General features: G+C 45.7%; 1 protein-coding gene across 1 annotated transcript; it reads right to left on the reverse strand.

Moving 5' to 3' along the window:
• Positions 1 to 7,804: 7,804 nt before the first annotated feature.
• On the reverse strand, positions 7,805 to 10,968 carry FGF4 (fibroblast growth factor 4). Its single transcript, XM_052811447.1, has 3 exons — positions 10,653 to 10,968; positions 9,739 to 9,842; positions 7,805 to 7,992 (listed from the first exon to the last, which is right to left on the reverse strand). Exons 1-3 carry the CDS (start codon positions 10,954 to 10,956, stop codon positions 7,816 to 7,818), a joined length of 585 nt encoding a protein of 194 aa, XP_052667407.1. The 5' UTR covers positions 10,957 to 10,968; the 3' UTR covers positions 7,805 to 7,815.
• Between the last annotated feature and the right edge of the window lie 225 nt (positions 10,969 to 11,193).

The raw sequence follows: 11,193 nt of genomic DNA on the forward strand, positions 1-11,193 counted from the left end.
TCACTGCTGTTCTGACCTGTGCCAGCCGCAGCAGGCAAGTCCAGGTATGTGCTTGGTTAAAGCTCAAGTATCTTTGGCCTTAACATGATTAATAAGGTCTCTAGAATAAAATCCAACAAGAGATCTCAGGGAAAGGGAAAGAGTAGAAAAGGTGGGAGAGAAAGGGAGGGCGATTAGAAGTAACATAAGAAATGTAAGATAAAGGGAGTAGAAAATCAAAGCAGGAGTATGAGGACAAAGAGAAATGGCAAAACAAGAGGAAAAAGTGTCAAAATGGGAATGGCGTGGAAGAAGGAAGGGTGCTGGGTTGAATGGGGGGATGTTTCTGGGCAGAAGCAACCTGCTGCATGCGAGGCTGGGAAGAGGAAGCCGGGCATGGGCAGGGCTGCTGGGGAAAGGCAGTGCCAGTCGCCCATCCCCAGCAGAGGAAGGTCAAAAACAAGGGAAAAAGCAACTGAGGTAATTTTCCTTAGGGGCTGTGGAAAAGCTATAATAAATTGCAGCCAAAGTTATGGCCGTTGGCAGGTCGGACCTGCCCAGTCACGCGGGCATGGCCGCTCCCGGTGCGAGCACCGCGGGAGATCCAAGGTCGTCGCACGGCAGTAACCTCCCGGCTGCAACGCTCGCACCCGGCGAAATCAGCCCCCTTATCTCAAACCTCATCTGAAGGAAAGGCACCGACGAAAAGACAGTGTGGCTCCAGAGTGAGACCACATGGGTGAGATAGCAACCTAACCGCCTGGGTTAATGTGTAACGCCTCATGGACGAGCTCCCGCTCGCAGTAGCATCAGGGTTTCTCGGAGCGGGATTCGGCATGGAAGGCGAGCGCCAGGAGATGTAACGTGCCCTTTCCCCACCAGGTAATCCGGAGGCACTCTGCTGGCTAGTGTTAGCTGGGAGGGAGAGGAGAGGGGTGCCAAGACCTGGCAGAGCGGTGGTCCTTAGCCCGGATGGTGCCCGGTGGAGGAGCCGAGGCTCTCCCCGGTCTTTCCTGGCTGGGGGGGCTGCCCTGCCGCAGGCCCAAGACAGGGCTTGCAATTGGGAAATGGCCATGATGGTGCTGGGTTTCAGTGTTGGTGGGAGGCACTGGAACAGCCTTGGCTTGGTGATAAAAGAGCCCCGTGGAGGCCATCCATCCCACCGCGCCGTTCAGCCGCGAGCCGCTGTGAGCCAGCCTGGGGCAATTCCCACCCCGGACAGGGATCAGAGCAGGGGCCCAGTTACCACCTGGCCAAGTGAAAGAGCTTATAAAAGAGGTTTGTCCAACAAAAGCTCCAAAAATGTTCCTCACGGATGAGCTCTCAAGCTCGCCGAGCGGCTGTCAGTCAGAGGTGCACGGCTGGACATTTCTTCTGAACTTCTTTAACAATCTCCCCACAAGGTTGGGGTCTCTCCCGTCTCTAATAGATGCTCATTCCACAGGTGGTACTCCCTTTCTTCTCAGAAGCACCCTTAACTTCAATGACATTAAACAGCTGTATTGGCCCCAGCTAGCATTACAAACACTTTTCTTGAAGGCACTGGTAGCAAACAGATGTAGCTGCGGAGATAATGAAAAAGTATGTAAATAGTAGCTCCCCAGAAACCACAGAGTTTTACCAAGTGGCTTTGACACTTGCCAAATACCTTTAAGCTGATAAAGATCTGATTTGTACTTCAGAGGTAACCTGATTAGCAACCAATTTGTATCTGGAATATGTTAATTGGTACAAACATCACTAAATCACTTTCTTTAACCTATATGAAGTAGTGTGAATGAACGATAGTGAAGGTCAACACAGCCTGGGGAGTCATAGAGAATGAGTACTTCTGTATCTACCCACAATAAAATAGTATGATTACTAATAAAATGTAATTGCATGTACACACACAGAATTACACTAGAAGGTACCCAAGGTCAATCCAACACTCAGAATTTAAGAAAAACTTAATTAAACTTGCCCATGCAACTAAAATCTGGTCATGCACTGCCTTTTTTGTCAGGAGTCCTGCCCCATTCAGTGCCCAGTACAGATGGTGCTCACCAAATGAGCACCCATTCCTAGTTTTATTTTGCTCAGCCACAAGCTGTACGGATTACTGATCCCGTGCTGTCGCAAACTCAGTATCTGTGTGTCTCACAAATTTTAGTATATTAATGGATATATGTTGAACACTGTTTAATGACAGCTTGGAGACAGGGAGCTAAAGCACAGAGATATTAGTGTCAAAACAGTGCAGTAATGTAAACTGCCCAGGCTGAAAACTTGCTGGCATGATATTTCATAGTGCTTGGCATTACCCATCACTTATATCCACAACACAGCTGCAGCTGAGTTGTTAAGTTTCTGGTGCTCACCATCTTCGCCACACTTCATAGTGTCATGTCGGGCATTCAGAAAGGAAGGGCTGGACCACTTGTTGCACCATGTTGCTGGCATCACAGGTTACCTGGTGGCAGAGATAACACTAACGTCTGATTCTCCAACATGACACTGAACTGTTTTCTCCTCAAAAACCTTCCATTCACTATATAATTTCTGCCTCTGTAACAAAGCATCTAGAGAACCTATTAACAACTGTTGTCTTCATTTTACTTGCTCCACTCCCAGTGTAGAACCCTTCAGGTTGCAGGTCCATTAGCAGCAGGAGACTTTGCTAGGAAATGGTTCTCAAAATTCAGTTTGTCTTTAGCACGGACAAGACATATCTTCTAATATCATGCTCAAAAGGGATTGCACCATTTTTTGACACGTTTGCGAAAAGGAAAAAACAATCATCCTCGGTTTTCAGGAACATTTGTTTGAATTTTATAAATTTTTAAGTACCTATAAACAGTCTTAAAAATGAAAAAACAATCAATCTGTTCTATAGACAGCACTAAGCAGCCTCTTTTTAATGTATAATGAAATTTATGATATAAGAAATTGTCATTGGTTTATATTAAGTAATTGTCTGCCTTAAGTGACTGGCTGTAGACATTTCTTGGCATGATATTAAACTATTTTTTTTAAGTAATCAATTTTCAAAACAAACAGTTCAGGGTAATATTTCTTGTTTGAAGTCCATAAATCATGGCTGGAGCGCAGAAAACCAAAATAGTGCTGTGCCTCCCTTTTGCACGTTGTATTGCCTGAAAGCAGCCAGGTATTATGATTTTGCACTATCCCATCCATGTTTAGATTATTTGGTAGAAGAAGAACTGGGGTGGTTTGGTTTTTTTTTTTTCTTTTAGCTTCCGACTGGGTTTTCTACATTAAAAATCTGTTTCCATATGTGCTTGGCAAGCAACAATACTTTGTGTCATATAAAGGGAGCTGCAGCGTTTCAGGGAATTCCTTTTAACTTTCTTGCTGAAGTGCTCGCTAGCCTTTATCAAAAGACTCCTCACCCCTTAACAGACTCTCTTTAATTGGCCACTTGCATGGTCAGTTAACATACTGTGGTGGAAACCAAGTGGTAAAGTGTGAACAACCGAATCTGGCACTATAAACTCAGTGACCGCTCTGAAACCTGTGGCTATTTATATACAAGGCAGTGTTTTGTCATGCTGATTTTTATTAGCACAGATTAGATACAGACAACTTGGTAGATGTCACGGATGAGTCAGAAAATGTTAAGCTCGGACCATTTAAAACATGCAAGTCTGCAAATGAGCAATGGGGCTTGGAGCCTCATCTCTGTCCTTCCCCTGGCAAGCAGGGGCACGGCGCGGGGCCAGGCTGGCACTGCTCCTCTTCTCTTTATCCTACAGGACACACTGGACCATCATTCCATGGGGTGAAATGTGCCTGACTTATGGAAGAGGTTAATCCATCCTCAGGAAAGGTTTTCGGTAGTTCTGCGCAGAGAAATATTTGGTAGAGGATGGCAGGAACACTGGGCATGCCTGGAGCATGGCAATGCTCTCAGGGATCTCAGAAATGTTGCGAGACGTGATGTACCAGAACCTTTTGGGGGGGGTGGGGTGGTAAAATTCATTTTCACCTTTAATGCATTTTGTTTACTGCCTCCAAAGGCAACGTGAGGAAAGGTGGCTTAGCAAGGAAGCAAAAATGGGTGATGCCAGAGGAGGAACGTTTCTCTAGAGGTCTCTGTGACATCTCAGGCTGCTCTGTTTGCGGTGGCAACAGGCCCTTATATTTTTGTGCGGGTAGGACCACATGTGCAGCACCAGTACTCTAGGTGCTATGAACCTGCAAAGCAACTACTCTGAAATTTCACCTTCCTAAGAGCCAAGTCTTAGGATTTATCTCTGATCTTAAAATCATAATTGGATATCTCCTCAAGGCTGAAACAAATTTTTACCCCTGGCCTTATTTTTTTGTTAAAATTTTGACAGTAATAAATTTACATTTGTTCTTTTTTACAAGCATCGTAAACAAAAAAGTTAATTATGAACGATTATTATATATGTCTGCATGCCTATTTATTCCAGCTCTATTCATAGGAGCATTAAACACGCTGCAGCTATACTTGTACAGTTAAAAAAACCCCACCTGTGCTATGGATTTATAAAGCCTATGCAACTGTAGACAGAAATTGCTCTTACTCAGGGTGAGGGCAGTGGACATTCCCACCCTTCTATTGCCTTCCCCTTCCCAGGAACAGGAAAAAGAGCATCACTCAGTGGAAAATGAAGTTGAGAAGTCTGTATCTTGGGGTTTGGCTTTCTGTTTTGTATGGCCTTTACTTAGCTGGACAAACTCCCTTTGCCTTCAAGGTGTGTAAGATCAAATCTGAATATTGTCATTCCCGTTATGTATCCTTCCCTAATCCTAGGAAGGGGGTAAAACTGAAAGTACAGAGATTTGACATAGTGTGCGCGTGTGTGTACGAGCGCATATACAAGAGTATTTATAAATAAAAGTTGTGCAAAAGAATCCTGCCATGAAGTGTGCTACAAAGCACTTCATATTTCTATACACTCGTATGGGTTTAATCACTAATTGTAAAAAGAGACAGTATCTCAAACCAAACAGGTAATCCTACGATCTCTTGCATTGATATAATCCTACTTCACAGAGAGAGAGAGAGCAGTACTCATTAAAGCCAAGAAAAAGGCAATCAGGTTTCATCTGTAACATTAACAACCAGCAACATAAACTCCAAAGCTGGTTTGTGTCTCTGGTCATTAATATGAGATGCTGCACGAAAAGCTGCCATTGTTAATAACCACGCAAATAATACAAGTAAGAATACTAGCGTGTGGCAGATGCAAGCGTGTGTATCTGTTACCGAGCTTGTGGAGCTGGGCTTTCCTGGACAATTTCCAACTTTGGCAGGGGGAACTTTAGCTGAGTAAGAAATCCAGGCTGTCATTCGTGAAGTAGCTGGCATAGGTGCAAAGATTCCCTGGCCTTTGGGAAAGTGAAATAGCATTTTTTTGTCTTTCATTGCAGGATGCATTCTCTTCTAAAGAGTTAAAATCAATACCAGGGTGCCATACATTGTAAACGTTTATCGTTTATTATGCATTTAAATGTGCACAGCACATACACCACAGTCTTGAACAGCACCTGTATAAAACTACAGACAGATTCTGGTAAATGGTGAAAGCTCATACCATGTAACATTGTTATCAAGGTTTTATCACAATATTTCAAAGTTACAACAACTACCTCTGAACATATCTTGTGTGAGGCCATCGGTTGTGGAGTTCATGGAGTGAAAAGTGACAAAGAAGAACCACTCCCAGAGAAAATCTTTGTGATCTGATTTTGCTATCTGCAATCTGGGACAAAATCATCAGTTGTCAGAGGTAGTGGTGATAATTACACAATGACTACTCACATATAGAAAACATAGAAAGTACAGAAATCCCCCAAATTACAGAAAAAAAAAAAATTAAAAATCCTTAGGCATGACATTTCCTAGGCGCTCTCTCTTGATTTCGCTTCCTTTTTCTAAATTGTTATTTTTGCTTTGACAGCAGCTGGCTTAAGATCTGGTCCTGGTCTGCTCTGGTCTTACTGAACTTTGGTGAGTAGATTTTGTCTTCAAGGTCATGTGTAAGTAGAGGATACAGGCAAGTCTATACCATTACAAAGGAACAAAGGCTTTTGCATAGGAATGTAAAGAGAAAAAAAAAAAAGCTGAACTCAGATTTGCATGTAGTCAGAAATAACTAGTTTAGATTGGAAGATGATCTGTAAACATCCTCTAAAGTCATGAAACATTGTGGTTAGTCCTGTTTACCACTTAACATATTGATGCCCCAAAGATGATGTAACTTTTAAAGAAAAGAAAGAAAGAAAGAAAGAAAAAAGGACAAATGGATCCTTTTAGTGATTCCCCCATAATCAAACCTGTCTTTTCCTTCATCACATTAGAGACATGAGTTACACTTGCAAAATATATAAAGAAAAATATAGGGTTACTTGATGACGATATAGTACTGCAGCCTGACAGCTGTCTGCAAATATTTTCACCATGATTATCCTTACTAAAAGTAAACCACTGGGTAAAGATAGCTCAAACGTGACAAGGCTCAAATAGGATGCAACCAACTCTATCCTGAATACTTTTGGCTACATATGGAAAAAAAGAGAGATTTGGGATTACGATTGTTCCCCCAGGCCCTCCTCCAGAACTGTAAGACCAAGCAGAAAAGTGTGTACCTTCCTTCCATGCAGATTTTGTTAGGAGACTGGCATTGAGAGTTAGTGAGGTAGAAATTAATCAACTTTGTCAGGGAATGAGACAGAAAAAAAGCAGCATATTTCTCCTTCCAAATACTGCACCAAAAATAATAAATAGTACAAAACAACCTCAATTCCTTGTAATCAATCTAAATTCTCTCTGTGGAGCTTGTGTTTTCTACGAACCTGCAAATGGTTTTGCCTTTTAAAAACTTAGGAGTATTGTAGAGTTTCACGCACTTTGAAAAACGAATGTAGTCTCCAAATGCGAAAGGGAATTTGACTTGAATAAGATATAATTTGTTCACGGTAGAGTGTTTCACAGTGCGCTCATTGGGGGAGGGACACTTTTTTTTTTAGCCTAATGCCAAGAAATTGTATCAAATATAAACTTCCATTAAGGGCCACAAAAGATCGTACGCTGCTGTTTATCTAAATAGAAAAAAACCCAACCCAACGCTGCTGAGTTTATATAGGTGTTTAAGCCTCTCTACCTCCTGGCAGCTCTAAGAAGACTGACTGCAGGAAAGTTCAAAGTTCAGCACTGGCAGATCTAAAAACAGATTTGTGGGGTAGCTCTTCAGCACCGCGCTTTCTGTACCGAGGTAAACTGATACTGTTCCAATTAAATAGCAACGCCGCACAAAGGAGGTCAGGCATTGTGTGTGGCTCCGCGCTGGCATCCCACCCAGGCACCTCCGCCACCGCTCCTTCTCGGAGGCCAAGAGCTTCTTTGGGAGTCACGGGGGGGTTGGAAAACACTCAGAGGAGAATAAAGCCACCATAACAAACACACACACACGTACAACAATAGACACAATACAAGACACAAACAGTGCAAAACATTGTAGTGTAGGAATTGAATTTCACCTGGTTGAGGACACAGAGTAGCAGCACACCTGTGATAACTTAGAAATGAATTAAATAAACCACAAAGCACAAGTCTTCTACTGTTGCACCATGAAATGAAATACCTTGGGTTGGAGGTTTGTTTTGTTTTCAGAAATTTAAAAAAAAAAAAAAATTGGAACTATAAATAAATTTTGTGGCAATATATACAGATTTAAATAATTAACTTAAATATCTTACACCTACTCTTGCATAAAACTCTCCAGTAAAAGTGCACCATGTTTCTTTTCCCCAAACATGTTCTGCGTCTTCCCCTGTGCTGAGGTAGGTCTGAAGGGAGATGTCTCAGATTCTAGGAAGAAAATGTGTCACTGTCATTGTGGGAGATACTTTATTGCCTTTCTTTGTTCTTCCATTTTTGCTCAGGGCTATGTACATCCCGGGATAAATCCTGGATTCGTAAGCATTGTAGTTGTTTGGCAGGAGAATCTCTTTGAATTTGCACTCGTCATTGAAATGGGTCTGAAATGAAAAGGAAAGAATAAGAGGGAAGGAATTTTAAACATCAGGTGTGGAAATATTCTTGCTACCAGGTGTAGAAGGTGTGCTGCGGGGAAATGTGCAGCTGACACCCAACCCCCCCAGTAATCTTTTGAAGTGGTCATCCAAACGAAGCTTCAAACAGGACTCAGGAGTCAGAGGATCATTAAGGATGCTGTGTCCAGGCCAGGCATGTACACCTAAAGGCGGGAAGGACACCCGTAGCTATGTCTGCACTCTTGAGGGAGAGGGACACATTTTAACAGAACTGCAGTGGGTAAGGCCCAAGCCCAATTCTGCTGCCTTGCTCATCTAATTGCTCAGTGGTTGTCCTACCAGCAATAAATGGCCTGAGAGGCTTCAAAAAAATCTGAATGCTGGCACTTTCTCATGTCGCTTGAGGAGAAAGAGGTGTTTTAAAGACACTCAGTGTGGACAGTATTTTCTGCTGCTTTAGTTTTAAAATCGAAGAAAGGTTTTGGATAACTTATGGTAATGGATCAGGAAAACAGAGCTGACAAAAGGCACCCTTCCAGTGAAGAGGTTTCATTTGCAAGAAAGTACAAACAGGGACAGGTGTTACAAGTGTGTTATCTAGAGAGTAACAAATGAACTCATCTTTTATTATTGGGCAAAATGTAGGGTTTTGTAAGAGAGGTCTCAGCCTGCCAAGCTGAACAGTGCACTGGGAATTACTTTATCCAGAACACCAAAGCAGCAGTCTTCCTAAGAAATGATGCAAAGGGAGCACTTGCACTTTGGTGACTGATTCTGCCTGGCTTTTATGTAAGTCAAAATCCTCTGTAACAGGACTGATGCCCCGGAAGATAATTCTGGATGCTTCATGTCTTCACGTGAAAATGCCCTAGTTAACTTTGGTGTACTTTGGCTCTTCCTCAGCCCAGGTTTCTTTAAAGCATACTTGAGAAACATGAAATAGAAAAGCCACGGGTAAGGAAGGAGACCCAGGAACATGGGTTTGAAATGATGCTGATCACAGTAACTTATATAGAGGTGAACTCAAAAACAGGAGGACAGCTCAACATGGGCAAAGACATGCACTGTTATTGTCTACCTCGAGTATATTTTATAAGATGCCTCTATCTTTTCCAAAGATTCAATGTAAAAAAAGATCTGTGTTGTCTCCTAATTGATCTGCCTTCTTATAAATAGAAGTCCAAATCCTGAGGGTGCTGAACTGTCATGGTAACAGACTCTCCCATCAAGAGCATTAACAGAGAGTGATCAATAGGTATGTGACAGGCACTGATTCATCACATCATAAAGGGTCATTTGCGGGGGGCCTGGCTGATCACAAGTTCAAGTGCCTGCTAAGAGATGGAGTGAGCGATTGCCATACCTGCTTAAGGCTGCTCGTACTTAAATACAAGAAAGATATGGGCTGAGGCTAGCTTGAGGTCTTGCTACACACGTGACTACTCTGTTGATCTGTGTGGTAGGCAAGATGGGTAGCCATGGTTGGGTGACTACAGGTTTTGTGGGGGAACCAAGGAAGTGTAATGCAAAAGATTGGGTTTTACTTCAAAAGCTCAGTAAGCGGCATACATGGGCAGCACACTTTCTGTTGGCAAGGCAGCAAGGGCTGCTCTGTGTTGCCTGACCCAGGAGGGGCAAGGATGGGGCTTGGGCAGCGTCTAGCATCATGCACAACTCTCACCCCAGCTGACCATGGTCCCCTCCCCAGGCACACAATCAGTGGCTACTTACAGATCCATAGAGTTTGCCTTTGCTATTCATGGCCACAAAGAGTCCACTTCTAACACCAAATATGCTCACCACTCCTCTTTCCACCGGGGAGATTTCCAGCAGACCTACAGAGGAGACACAGGAATCAGGGGGACAAAGGGCCGTGCCCTGGAGTGTGTAGTGTCAGTGCTGTGCTCACCCAAAGGCTCCCATCCCATGTGGTGTGGATCCCCATGCCCCAGCACTGCTGTGGGTGGCCACAGAACCCAGCCTCGCGCTCCACGTGCTGCCCCATGCCCCATGCTGGGACCTCTCTTCTTTTAGCTAAGTATCTATTTTTACTTCGCCCCCAGGCATCCTCCTGTGTAGATGAGGTTAAAATAAGCCAGAGTGTGCTTGAGGCGAATGAAACATTTGTCATCATGCAGCTTATATCCCCCCTCCAGGATCTTATTGTTTCAGTTGGATATCAGAGTCATGGGGCCACGGGGTTAAGTCCCCAGCAGATGCTTTTCAAGTTTGGGGGAGAGCCGGGCTCTCCCCGGCCCCTGCTCAGAGTGGGCGGCCCACGGGACTGCGGACCCTCCAGATGTTGAGGCAACCCCGACACCTGATGCCTGCCGGCGGCAAGGGGACAGTACGGCGCTGAGCCGTGCCGATGAGCTCCGCCGGAGCGGCCGATGAGCTCCGCCGCCGCCCCTCTACCCGGGGCGCCCGCCGCCCTCGGGGGAGCCGAGGCGGGCAGCACCCCGGTGCCGTGGGCGGGCGGACTTTTTAGGGGAGTTAGCGGTCTGCCATGCACCCACCCTCCCTTTGGCGCATACCGCTCTCCGGGGCAGGTGAGCCGCTCCGCGCCCGCGGAACCGCCCTCGGGGGCGGTTCCGCGGGCGCGGAGCGGCTCACCTGCCCCACCGCGGGGGTCGTCGCCGGCTTACTGTATCGGTTCTCGCTGTGGATCCCGTCGATTCGGCCGTCGGGCAGGACCTGGATGTGGAAACCGATGCCCACGTTGCAGTAGAGGCGCCGCAACCGTTTGATACCCAGGAGGTAGTCGCCGTCGCGGGCGGCATCGCGGCGCTCGGCCGGGAGGCGAGCGACGGAGCGGGCGAAAAGAGCCGCGTCCCAGCGGCGCTGGCGGGGTCCGGCGGGGAGGCGACCCGGGGGGGGCCGGCCGCGGACCGCCCCCGGCCAGAGCAACCCCAGGAACAGCGCCGGTAGCAACGCCGCGGGGAGAGGCATCCCGGCTAAGGGCGCGTAGCCACGGGCCGGTGGCCGGTCGTTCCGAAAATACGCTCGCCCCCCCAGCTCCCACTTTATACTGAGGTCAAGGGGGGGGGGGGGGGGGGGAGAAAAAAAAGAGAACCAACAAAAAAACCAAAACAGAACAAAAAAAAAAAAACCCAAAACCAAAACCAACCCCAAAAGCGAGGCGGGCGGGGAGGGAGGGAGCCCCGCGCTCAGTCCTCCGAGGATCTG

This window comes from Harpia harpyja, chromosome 16 (genome assembly GCF_026419915.1).
Source record: "Harpia harpyja isolate bHarHar1 chromosome 16, bHarHar1 primary haplotype, whole genome shotgun sequence".
Lineage (NCBI taxonomy): Eukaryota > Metazoa > Chordata > Aves > Accipitriformes > Accipitridae > Harpia > Harpia harpyja.